Here is a 13,581-nt window from a genome sequence, read left to right on the forward strand (position 1 = left end):
AGAATGAGTCGGTGGGCGTTGTTATAGCCGTTATATTTGGTTAGGGTTTTTGCCGCTTTCTTTTGAGGCCGAGTAAAAGTAATATGTTGTAAAATTCGAGGTTTGAACTAACTCAGCCAATATACCTTAACTGACATTGACTTCTAGATGTGTTAAGCTTCCCCTTATGTCTGCCTTCTCTAATTATACTTTAGGGTTTCGGTTACATTAATTCCTTGCAGTGTTATATATATATATATATATATTTATTTATTTATACTAGCTAGCAGCTTAAACTCCATAACAATACTAGCTGCACTGAATAGTGTTTTTTAGATTTTTCGTGTCTAATTTGGGCTCGTGATATCTTTCCGGAAGAGAACGATTTTCTAGGTTTTTAGTGTCCGATTTGCGCCCATGATATCTTTCCAGAAGAGAACGATGAGACGAATTAGACACGTTATTTTGTCGCAACATAAAATGGATTTTAGCATTTTAACGACATTTGAAGGGTTTAAATTAACATTTAAGTTTTAAGAAGTTTTTGTAATTTACCGTTTTGTTACCTTTTTGCATCTAGGTTTTTTTCCTAAGACTATATAAACAACTTTAGGGTTGTATTTTCAATCATCCTTCATATTATTAGTCAAAATTCAAGAGCTCTAGTAAACCAGAACCTATTCAAGAGTGACCATTCGAGATCCTTTTTTATTCCTAACTTTTGTTATGTCAAACGCTCGAGGAAATCTGGCATGTGAGAGAATGACAGTATCGACTTCGGTGTCTAAATTTTAGTTGCAAGCAAACATTCTCATGTAACAAGTACAGCAATGCAAAGGACATTGATCGACCATGTGAAGATAACTACTAGTTGTTAAGACAAATGAATCATGCAATATGCATCAAGGGCTGATAATTACTCTGCACACATGTTTAAGTCTTCCCGCCAATCCCCACTACATGATCACCTCTACTAAATCTTAATCATTTGTGATCTTCATCTCCCTCCAAAACATTGATAATCACTTGTATATTGAAAAATTGCACTACTTCCAATGCTACAACATTAGATTATTAATAAACTCATGTAACTATTTCAATTTTCTGGAATATCTTTGTTCCTCTCTGTCCAACATCTTCACCTACAAGTAATACCAACTTGTCTGCTGGTTTCCACTTGCGATGCGTGCCAAAAATGGAACAACATTTAAGGATAGCCCACACTCCTATATATATCGTACACGTAAACAACAAACTCATCAGATACGTGATCTGCTTCTACTAACTGGATCATGAAACCCTAAAAAGAACCCTAAATTTTGGCGCCATTTACAACTCACAAACCGATAAGTTGAGAATCGTAGCATATCTTGGAAAAACCGGGCTCATCAATAGATAAAGAGGATGCGACAGTAATTAAAAGGGAACAAAGAGCCGTAACAATAATTAAGAGTTAATATAACAATGGATTAAGGAACACAACCTATAATATTAGAAGAAACTTTTCATTGTGCATTTTGGATGACATGTATTATTATATAAATGGTGAAAATTTTTATTTTTCAAGTTATTAATTTTTTTAACACATATATCTAACCACTTGCACACAGTGAAAATTTACAATAATATCATATGGGAGTATTTTTACTCACAACTCTCAAACGACGATAATATTTACCATCCCATTCATCATCATATGATGAATTTAATTTTTAAAATTTATATATCCATTATACGATCTTAAAATTTAAATTTATCAACAATATAAAATAGTGCAATTAATTTTATGTGAGTACGGAGAAAAATATTTCATATTAGATAAACTTTTTGCTTGGTCGGTCGGTGGACGGTGGGTATGTGAACACTGAACAGGCCTCAGCAACCCATTGGGTGTGTGGACGCACCGTGTGGCTAACGCAAGTGTCTTGCCCTTATCGCACCCACTCACCAAGAATTTTTTTTTTTTTTATTTGTTGAGGAATTACTAATTTTCCACTCAAACTTTTGGTTTCCCCACTCTGGTTTCTAAATTTTTCTTTCGTCCCAAATTAGTCCTTGGATTTCCTAAAGTGTGCTTAATGAGGACGATGGTAGCAGTGGCTTTCAACATGTATATAAACTGGGAGCAGAGCAGACATACATGAATCAACATGGTGTGAGATTACTGAAGTCGCTTATCGTGTTCACTTGAATAAAAAACCAAGTATCATTTCATTTATGACCACACTCATTTTTTTTTTTTATCACGAAGACAACTTTCATCAAAATAAAAACTAGTACAAGGTCTAAAAAGAGTCGGGTAAACAACTACAAAGAAAGTAAAAGGTCCAAGAAAAATGCGAGCAACAACCCAAAATACAACAAGAAGGCCCACACAAATTTAGGACCGAAGGCCGCAGATAACAAACGATAAAAACCCTAATCTCCAGTAACAAAGACCACATCACAGTCGCCGTCACATCCTCAGAGGAAACCAAACTCTGAACCGAGAAAGTATACACCAGATCCTAGTCCCCTTCACAAACCCTTGTAGATATATAACACTTGGCCTAACACTTGGCCTCGATGGGGATCTGGCATGCCGGTTGGGGTAGAGGAAGTGAAGGAGAGAAATGGATCTAATATCCAATTTCTTATTGGAGCCTGCGATCTGAGCACATGATGGGGGCTGAGGAGGGAGGAAGGGAAATGAAAAGACAGAAAACAGTAAAAGCGGGTGAAAAACACTAGATAAGGGGCATGAAGCCCAGGATAGTTGAGACTCGGCTCAAGGAAAACTAAGATTAAACTCAGAGAAGAACTGAGAATTAAAAAGGTAGGGAGAAAATTGGAAGAGGTGAAGAAAGATGAGGAGGAAGGCAGGGAGGGGGGAGGAGCGGAGGAGATGAGAGGGGAGGAAAATGGGGAAAGGGCAAAGGAAAGAGAACATAAGAAAACTCAAGAGGAAACAGAGAAAGAAAAAGAGGAAGAGAAGGAAGGGAGGAAGGATGAATGATTCCGGCACCCAGCCAAAGGCTAGGCTTGGTGGTGAAGTTGCTGGGAAAGTCTTTCACAGAGAGAATTTTAGAGAGAGAAAAAGGGAGACTAAATTGGTTGAATATGTTTTTTATTACAGCTCTCATTTAAAATAAGTAAATATGCAACTAATTAAGTTGACAGTCGTATTTTATCTTCTTATTGTTTTTTACTATAGGCAAAACCATTACTGATTATTCTAAGCTAACACAAAAGAGACGGGAAAATTTGTACCTGAAACGCAATAGGTTGAAAAAGAAAACTCTAACCACTAGGACAATCATTTGTTTTTAATAAACACACTCCAAAGTTATTTAGTACTAAGGTCTGATAGTAATCATCTTTACTTATAAGTGAGAGATCTTAGATTCGATTATCGCCAAAGGCGAATTTGAATCACATTATTGCTAGCCCATTGTGAGGCTAAGCCCACTCTCTCTCCTTTTGTGAAGATAATATCGTTTATTAAAAAAAATACACACACACACACTCGAAAGAGATTAAGGATTGAAATAAAAATGAGAGAATTCCCAAAATTCAGGGGGCTTATTTGTAATAAACATTAAGTTCCAAAATGGACGAGAATGACACTACCATACATGACCCAATACTATGAACGGGTTAATATTAGCTGGGTCCACCAAAGGGACCAACCAACCCGGAGGAGTCCCCCACGTGGGAAAGCAAAAATAAAAGAAATATACAAAATTGACTTGACAACTTGTGCACTAAGTAAGTAATGCAAATCTCAAGCTCAACATATTTGACCAATTCAAACCTCAGCTTAAGCTGTAACTGATGACGATTGCATATCTTACTAAAAAGCATGGCCTGTGAGATTGTGTCACTTGCATCTATAAACGAGCCCCACAGCTCCTAGATGCTGTCGGTAAAGGTTTGAGCAAGGCGTTCGTAACTTACGCGATTAAGAGAGGTTATCTTTACATAAGGATTTTTAATTTAAGTCTAATTTGAAATTTCAAGTTAACACTTGTAATTTTGCAAACTCATAAGAAGAGTGTTTATAATTTACGTGATTAAGAGCATTTATTTTAATATCAAGACTTTGAGATTAAGTCGAACTCAGAAACTTCAAATTAATACATTTTGCAAACTCATATGAGGAATAAAAATCCAAATTTCATTGGTATAGCATTTAACTAAATTAAACATTTGTGGGATACAAAAAATTGAGGCTCTTTAGCTGAGATAGCAAAGAAAACCCTCAAAAAAAAAAAAAATTATGTCGTTGACAAAGTTTCTTCCTATGCATGGCATACAATTATGAACATGCAAAAAAAAAAAAAAAACCCCTGTAATTTGCAAAAGAATATACACAACACAATAAACGAACAAAAAAAGATATGAATGGAATGAACCTGACTGTGTGTGTGATTATTTGTAATGATTTATATTAACTTTAATCCCTTTCCCAAACTGTGAGACTTCCACAAACCCTAATCAGCGCAGCAAAGATTCAAAAAATGCATCATCCCTAGGCTCTTCCTTGGCTTTAGAAAACATGTTGTCACTAAGCTGTGTTTGGTTCATGTATGATCCCATGGAGTTTCCGTCGAACCCCGCGAAGCCGTAAGTTCCTTGGCTCTGCAACATCTCTAGGACGGCAAAGGGTGCTTGCCCTTCTGATGTTGGTTGCCTCAAGTTTTGAAGAGAGTTGGTATTAGCAGAATTGTTAGTGTGATGAGTTATAGTCCTCATTGCTGAAGCTACATTGTTGTTGTTGTTGTTTGGTATAGGCCTATTGGCAGCAGCATGGCTGCCGCTGCCACGAGCGGCGGGGACGTCATGGTTGTGCTTCCCTTCATAGGTTGTGATCACTGCTCTAAGATCATGAGAAGCTCTTTCAACATGCTTCCTCACTGAACATCCTGAATACGTGCACTTGTAGTAGCTCCTACAATTTCGCAAAATATAAATAACTTTTTGCCCCAAAAATACAAAAATACATGCGATCCCATGAAAAGCAAACTTTAGAAGAATGTGTCAATTTTTAGGAACAAAGAAACAATCCACTTTATTTGTTAGGTATTTTTACCAAATAAACTCGATTATATTATATAGTGCAAAAAATTATATATTTCTTCAACTCTCAAACCTTGGATTTGGATTGCCTTTTACCACTTTCTGACCGTACTTCCTCCATCTGTAGCCATCATCTAAAATATCTATGTCACTAGTTGTTTGAACTACAACTCTAGGCTCTCTCACTGTTCTACCCCCAGGTGCTGAAATTCCTTCATTGTGATCAGCTTCTTTTTTCCTGCATTACCATTAAAAAAGACTAATTAATCACACAAATAATAAACGCAAATTAATCAAGGCTAGTGATTTTAACGCTCCTCCTGCGAGTGCGCATAAAACTGTAAAATAATCAATTTGGAGCGCAGACAGTTAATAGGGGAGTACCAAAACCGGTAGCCCTTGATTAATCAAGATTACCATTTCTTGGCATTAGGTTCATCTTCATCAAACTCCTCCCCTCCTCCTGACTTGCTCCTCTGAGAGCTCTGCTCGAAATCATCGTCCCCAATGGATATGGATGAATTCTCAGGAGTTCCAATGGAATCCATTTGTGAATTGCCATGATTAGCATAAGTTTGATCTGGGAGTTCATTGTTCGTGGGGTCTGAAGCCGGAATTGCATGAGAATTTGATGATGATCTTCTGGTGTTCTGTGGCTTGGGATGGTTGTGATTGCCCTTGTAAACAATCTCAGTGATTTGTCCATCCAATGACCTCTCTACTTTTTTCTTAGTTGGGCAGTTAGGGTAAGTGCACTTATAATAGCTTCTTGGATTTTCACTTCCTTTCACTTGTTTTTGACCATATTTTCTCCAGTTATATCCATCATCTGACTTCCTGCTCAAGGTCTGAGATTGGTGGTAGAAACCGCCATTCGCCGGAGTATTATTTTGGAGAGTTTTGGTGGTCATTTCAGATGACAAGCTCTGAACAGAACCATATTCTTGCTTTGGGGGTTCTTGAGCCTGAAAGTAGTTGTTCCATGCCTGCTCTTGTGTCTGAAAGAAAACGTAATCAATTAGTAACTAAACAATCGATCGAGTCGATAAATGATATCAAAGCTCAGCAAATTGAGCTGAAATGAGGTTTTCTGAGAGCGTCTTGTTTTTAATAAAGATCGGACGTCCTGCACAAAGACGGACTGCTTAACAAACAACATAAAAGATTGAAACATACAGTTTGAATTGAGGTGTTTGAAGATTGAAACATTGACGATGATGAAGAAATGGGAGGTCTTGCTTGGGTTTGGAAAGAGAAATCTGAGTAGTTCTTGCTCTCCTCTTTTACATTCTGTTGGTTGTTCTTCCAATTGAAGGCACCATGAGCTGCAAAGCTTCCAGTAGTTGGAGATGGAAGAATCTGCAAACAAATAACACAAAACAAGAAAATCCCAATTAGTAAAATCATCAAAACAAAACAATATTGCAACTGACAAAACATAACCCAATAATTAAAGAGCAAAATTAACAAAACCAAAGACTTTGACTTCGGTAATGAAAAATATCACAAAAAATATCATCTTCTTAAAATTTTCTTTTTTCCTTTATCTCAATTTCTTCATGATCCCTATTGGGAAAATTGCGGAACCCAAGAAAAACGAAATCCAAATTATGTAAACATAATATACACACACACATATACATATACATACGTTTGAAGTGTTTAGGAGAACGGGAGAGTCAAGAAGCTCGGCTGGGCTCAACCCAGGTGGGATAGCAAAGTAGGAGGATGGAGATATGGAGGGCGGAGAAATGGGCAGTGAAGGCGGCGGTAGTGACTTGAATTTGGGTACGCCGTACCCAGTGCGCTCTGCAATTCGATCCGATAACCCGCCATGGCCGATATATCTTGGTGGGTTCGAGTCTTCGTCTGTGCCGGAGGCTAAGAGGTCGGAGAAGGAGGTGGTCATGAATGGCTGCGTTGAGAAAGTGAAGGCTGCTGGGTGTGAGTTTGCTGAGGTTTCTAAGCTCCCTGAAGAGGAGGCCATCAAACAAGAGAGAGAAGACAGAGAGAGAGATTTTAGTTGAATAGGATAATAATATTAAGAAATTGTTGTCGAAGAAGAAGAGAAAAAGATGGTCACGTATTGCATAAAGCTCTCTCTGTTCTTTCTTCTCTCTTTTGTATTTTGGAGAGCTTTCTGAGAAACTCAGAAGAGGTTTGACCGTTGATTTTTTTTTTTTCAATTTTATTGATTACAAAATCAAAACAAAAAATCCTTTTTATTTGGAATTTTTTTTGTGGTCAAAGTTCGTGGGTTTGACTGGTTGGCGGCTTTAAGCTCTACTTTTTTTTTTTTAATTTTATTTTAAGAAAAATCAAACCTGAAATTTAGTTTGTAAACAATTGTAAGTAGGGTGCATTTTTCCCATTGTCAGTTAAACCTAAATAATTGACATCAACAAAGCAATATACATTATCAATTATGGGTAGGGCTACCTACACACTTATTTTTACTTTTCACACACTCTTTACTAGTTTTCAAGTTTCGGATTGAATAAATTTGAAAATTTCAAATGCTAATGTGTATAGAAATTACTATTCTTAATCTACAAGCCATGATTGCTTTGGGACGTTTACTAAAAATCAAACATGTAATGAGAAGAGTTAGTTAAGCTACATTAAGCTAATGTTTAATCAAGAGCATAAAATAATATTTGAATCCATTAATAACTTGTATGATACTCTAAAAGGAAATGAGGGCATTTAAATTAGAACTTGAAAGTAACATGGCCTTTTGGTTCAATATAATATCAGCCGGTGGATATTAAAATTAAAGAACCAAAGTGATTTGAGGATTAGCACAAGTGCACAACCAATTAGCTAAGATAGTGTTTTCTTGTTTATTAGATGCACCTAATATGATTGTTTAATTTCAATTGAAAAAGGTTAAAGAGGACTATTTTCTAGTTACACATGTGCCGTGAATTCGAATTCATTCGAATCCATGTAACCTCTTTCTACATTCAACTTAAATTTAAATTGTTAATTGTCTATTTTATCCTATTGCATAATTACTATTAAGTACAAAATGAAAATAATAATAAAACTCAAATTTATCGATAAACCCATTAAACCCTACCATCACTTCTTGTTTATCCTACATTCATTCTAGCTAAAATCTTAATAGGTCTTGTAGAGAAAAACAAACTTTTTTTTATTAATGGATGGTGATTTTGAAGTTTTGAATCCTCCAATTAAGGTATGACTCAATTTATGAATATTTTGTTCGTTTGATTTCAATTTTTTAAAAGTTTAGAAGATGAGTATTTGGGTTTCAATTTTTTTCATCAATCCCGAATGGTTTATTAAACTTTCTGCAATTGGTAAATTCTAAGGAAAAACTTCTTACCAATATTCTTAGATTATAAACTTCCTTGATTGTTGATAAATATAAGGGGATGAATTGTTTGATTCGTTGCTTATGCACATCAGTAGAAATAAAAAAGGCAAATGTTTGGGTTTGGTAGCAGAAAGAAAAAAAAGTAGCCATGGAAATGCTAGTGGAAAGGGGGGTGGGTCAAGGACGCCTCTTTTTTTTTTTTTTTTTTTTTTAAATCCAATTATAGATGTTATTTTATAAAGGTAATAGGTGTAAAGATAACATAACATTTTGAATTGGGTTTGAGGGGCTAGTTTTGGTAATAAATTTGGGTTTAAAGAGAGATTAATTCTTTAATAAAAAAACAATATGAGTGAAGAGAGTAAGTTGGGTGTAGAAAAAGGTTACATGAGTTCAAATAAAATTTCCCTAAGTTTTACGCATATCTCTTGGTAAAAACTAATTACAATATGCATTTTCGTAATAATACCAGCAAGTAACATATGGCATTATTTCATATACTTGACTCTTTGGGAAAATATTGACTCTTAACTTTCAAAGCTATTCAAATATTTATTTATATAGGCAAGAAAATGCATGTGATAAAAAAAATATGCAAAGATGCCAATGGTGGTTGCTTGAGTTGATAAGAATCGTTTGTTTTTCTAGACCAAGATTTAAGTTCGAGTTCCTGCAGGCAATCCCTCTTGATGGATGACCTATAAAAACCAAAAAAGAGTATAATATCCCATTTGTAAGTCAATAAAAAAACTTGTAATATACTCTGACCCTGAAATGAGGTAGCCTCATCTACCCCCTAAACTTAAAAAAAAATGCCAAGATTTGAGAGAAGTCCAGGTAAAAAGAATAAGGCCTGGTTTGGTACTGAGGTGATTCTGAAAAAAGTGAGTATAAAAAAAAACTGGGAGCTTTTTTGTGTTTGGTAAACATTCAGCTTCAGTTTTTTTTTCCACAGTTTTGGGTGAAAAAAAGCAAAAAACACAAAGTTGCAAAACCCAGATTTGAAAAACCGGCTTTTTTTCACATTTGTTTTACATAAAAGTTTACCAAGCACTATAATACTGCTTTTTTTTTCAAAAGCACTTTTACAAAAAAGTTTACCAAACACTCTGCTGCTTTATTTCACAGCTGTTTATTCTCACAATACAGCACAACAGAAGCAGTTTTTTTTTCAAAGCACATCAATACCAAACCAGCCCTAAGAGAAGTGCGGTAGATTAATATGTTATGTAGAAGAGTCATGTTAGGTAAACCAAATTTGTAAACCAAATGATATGTCACAAATACAAAATAAACATGTTAATAAATGTATAAGTAATAATCCAATCAACAACTATATCATTTAGTTTTAAAATTTGATCTTCCTAACATTACTTTATATAATAATAAAAAAAAGCTTTATTTTTCTTTTGGTTTGTCTTTTGGGTAAAATTTTAGGAAAAATTGGATGCATTAATTAATTGTTGTAAATTGAGCTAGTTTATAATTCTGTCTCACATCAGCTTTTATCTTTTAAGCTGGCATGGCAAGTGGCAAATGGTAATTGTGGGACTGCGTGCATGATATTTCCAAAACCAAAAGTCATGAATCTAGAAGATGCATGCATGACTCATATACATCTCATACCTACCGTGTTAAAAGGGTATAGTCCCCTGGCCATGCAATCAAGAAGTGAAGCATCTAAAATCTCTGTGGAAAAAAGGTGTTATGTGGAAGGGAAAGGAGTGTGCTATTCACACATTCATTTTTACTTCTCACACATTCTTTGTTAATTTCTGTCATTTGATCTTCTTTAATTCAGTCGATCGGATGGCCGCAAATTAAGAGAGTGTGTATGAAGTAAAAAGGGATATGTGGAAAACACATCCTGAAAGGGAAATACCTTAATTATAATGCACCTAGTTTATTCTCCACCTAACCCAACCATGCATCGAACCCCAAGTGCTTTTTTAACAGTTTCTATTTGACCTTTTTATTACTATTACTATTTATTTTATTTTATTTTATATAAGAAAGTGGCCTTTACTACATTGGTAGAAATGTGTTGAGTTCTTGCACGAAGGCATGAATTCAAATTCCGTTAGTAGTTAATTTAACAAAATTTATTATTTTAAAAAAATGACTTTTTTTTTATTGTTTTTGCAAAATAAAGTTATGCTTTTTAATAGCTAAAAATGTAAAATATCTTAATGTTCTAAAGTTACAATGATATGTTATGTCATTTAGCATTACAGATTAGTGATATTATTTTTCACTTGTAAGAACATCTCTAATGCACGGGAAATGGAGGACCCAAATCTTACATTTTGGTCCAAATATAGGTAAAGCTTCTCCAATGCACTGGAGACTCAAAATTCATATTTGAGTTTCCGCCAAATTTGACACCTTTGGGTTGAAGTATGAGATTATGGTCCTTGGTGGAGCGCATGCCAACAAGGAGAAATTTATTCAACTGGGAAAATAGGATTTGAGTTTGACTCCATCCATCTCCAATACACATGCTAAATTGTTAAAAATCAAAATTTGAGTTTTAGTTCATTGTTTTCTCCTCCAATGCAAAGACTCAAATCATAAAACTCAACATGAGTCTTAAGGTTTGAGTCTTTGTACTAGAGGAGAAAAACAAAATACATAAATTCACTACTTTTTTTTGGACTCAAATATAAGAATATTGGTCTAGGATTTGAGTTTTTGCATTGAAGTTTCTCTGAGCGATAGATCTTAAGTTCGAATATCGAAAATAATAAGTTCACAACTAATTTATTTCCCTATTCACTTAGTTAAAAATTCAACAGTTGTTTAAAACAAACAAATTTTTTAATGATTTAAAAGAGATGAGGAGAAAGTTTAATATATAAAAATAACTAAACTATGAGATTTTTTTTTGCATATTCTGTTAGAGATTTCAATAATATATATAATATATTATATATATGTATATGTATGTATATGTATATATATATATATATCTGTGTGTGTGTGTGTAATAGACAAAGGTGCTGCGGGTGCGCAGCAAGTGTTTGTGCGGCAACTTTTACAAAACGTTGGATTTCATTCAACTTTTTACGGTTGTAATTTTTTGGTTGAATGGTTGCAATTTTATTAAAATACATGATTCTTATTTTTATACTTGTACATTTATTCCAACATATTCTAGGGTATCCAATACTTTAAGGTCACGTTTACTAATCCGTAATCAGAATGAGAGAAATTAAATTAAGAAGGAATTTGAATGAGGTAGAATCAAAATCAAATTATTATTAAAGATGTTTACTAAAATTGTCTAGAATTGGAATAATATATATATATATATATATATATATATATATATATATATATATGTATGTATGTGTGTGTGTATAATAGATAAAGGTGTTGCGGGTGCGCAACAAGTGTTTGTGCGGTAACTTTTACAAAAGGTTGGATTTCATTCAACTTTTTACGGTTGTAATTTTTTGGTTGAATCGTTATAATTTTATTAAGAGACATGATTCTTATTCTTTATATTTTTACATTTATTCCAACATATTCCAGGGTATCCAATACTTTAAGGGCACATTTACTAATCTGTAATCAGATTGAGAGAAATTGAATTGAAAAGGAATTGAATTCAGGAGGAATTGGAATGAGGTGGAGTCAGAATCAGATTACTGTTGAAGTTGTTTACTAAAACTGTCTGGAATCGGAGTAAGAATGACATTGATCTATATAAATCGTTTACTAATTCACTTGAATCGGAATGAAAACTAATGTGATTACTAAAATAACCCTAGTTTAATTAATCTATTTTCTATGCTAATTATTTTTAAACTTTTATCTTTCATTTTTTTTTTTTAGTATTCCTTCTTATCATTCACGCTTTCAAAAACCCTCTAGAAACTCTGCAACTTCAATTTCCCAAAAACTCTTCTTCTCATTCTTTCATTTTTCCAATTTTTTTGTGACCCTCGGTCTCTCCCTCTCTTCCCCGTCTTTCCCGACCTACCCATTTCTAAAATTTCCCCATCATTCTCTGCTGCCGACGTACTGCCGACCTACTCCTTTTTAAAATATTTTTCTCTGTTGCCGACCCACCCCATGTTTGCGAAGAACCTTTCATGCTCCCACCCTCCATGTCCCAGGCTTAATTTTTTTTTACCCCAATTTTGAGTTTCCTAGTTGAGGTAGTGAATGAGTTTTTAACCATGGAGTCGGCGTATCGAAGAGTCGAAATGAGAATATATCAGAATAGGGACATGAATCGGGTTTGGGATAAACAACAGCTGACTGAAGGCAAGAAGGAAGATGGACCTTGAAAGCTCCAATCCCAAGTCGCGAAACGAAGAGAAATTGGAGAAGAAGTTGCAAGGAGTCCACTGAGAGAGAAGCAAGAGTGTTGAAGTCGCAGGGCTGTTTTAGGATATAAAAAGAAGTACAAGGGCACTTTAGGAAGAAAAGTTTGATTACTAATGGACCATTTCTTCCAGAATTCAATTACCACCTATATCTTGGTAATCGGATTCTGGGCAAATCCCGAATTGAATTCCCCATTTTGGGTGCACCCCACCTTTGTTTTCATTCCCTATATACAATAAACACATGAATGCATTTGAAGGAATGCAATTCCGATTCTAGTTACCTCATTCCCATTTCATAAACACGCCATAATAGTTGTAGTCGTTTAATTCTTAGTTAAAAATATAATGATGTTGTGAACTTTCCTAGTTTAAGTGTAATTGTGTAAATTCTAGATTAGATTTGATTCTAGTTATTCTTTCCTATATGGACTTGTATTCTTTGGGGATGAAGGATTTCTTCTCTCCTTTTACTACTATAAATAAAGGCACTACGTAGGGGATAACAAATCCTCAACACACAATTCCCCTACGATTCTACAAACACATCTCTTCTCTCTCTACCCTTGTCGCCGGCCTTCTCCTTCTTGTCAGATAAAATAGGCTACAACATGTTATCATCACGCTCCTACCACTGCGCTTAGGAATCTGATTTTGAAGATTTTCTGCATCAAACCAGTTTGTCCATATCATCACACAATCAGGTTCTTCCAAAACAACGGTTTTTATCTCGATATTTTTGCAGCCCTGATGGCATGAACATTTACCATAATGCATTACCTAACTTTATGTTTTTCGAATTTTAGATTCTACATAAATTGTGTATGCCTTATATTCATAATTGTTGAATTATGTGAATTTGATATT

General features: G+C 34.5%; 1 protein-coding gene across 1 annotated transcript; it reads right to left on the reverse strand.

Annotated features, from left to right (window-relative positions):
• Nucleotides 1–4,114: 4,114 nt before the first annotated feature.
• On the reverse strand, nucleotides 4,115–7,243 carry LOC103447297 (probable WRKY transcription factor 26). The gene is made up of 5 exons (XM_008386494.4): nucleotides 6,689–7,243; nucleotides 6,214–6,396; nucleotides 5,455–6,035; nucleotides 5,111–5,275; nucleotides 4,115–4,909 (listed from the first exon to the last, which is right to left on the reverse strand). Exons 1-5 carry the CDS (start codon nucleotides 7,022–7,024, stop codon nucleotides 4,456–4,458), a joined length of 1,719 nt encoding a protein of 572 aa, XP_008384716.2. The 5' UTR covers nucleotides 7,025–7,243; the 3' UTR covers nucleotides 4,115–4,455.
• Nucleotides 7,244–13,581: the final 6,338 nt, after the last annotated feature.

Source organism: Malus domestica, chromosome 11 (assembly GCF_042453785.1).
Source record: "Malus domestica chromosome 11, GDT2T_hap1".
NCBI classification, from domain to species: Eukaryota; Viridiplantae; Streptophyta; class Magnoliopsida; order Rosales; family Rosaceae; genus Malus; species Malus domestica.

Bases quoted from the DNA above. Each gene is read 5' to 3' on its own strand.
- LOC103447297 (XM_008386494.4), bottom strand. From the start codon at position 7,024: ATGGCCTCCTCTTCAGGGAGCTTAGAAACCTCAGCAAACTCACACCCA. The intron at 6,397-6,688 runs GTATGTATATGT...ATTTGTTTGCAG, and splicing joins TTCTCCTAAACACTTCAAAC to ATTCTTCCATCTCCAACTAC. The intron at 6,036-6,213 runs GTATGTTTCAAT...GTTTTCTTTCAG, and splicing joins CAAACACCTCAATTCAAACT to ACACAAGAGCAGGCATGGAA.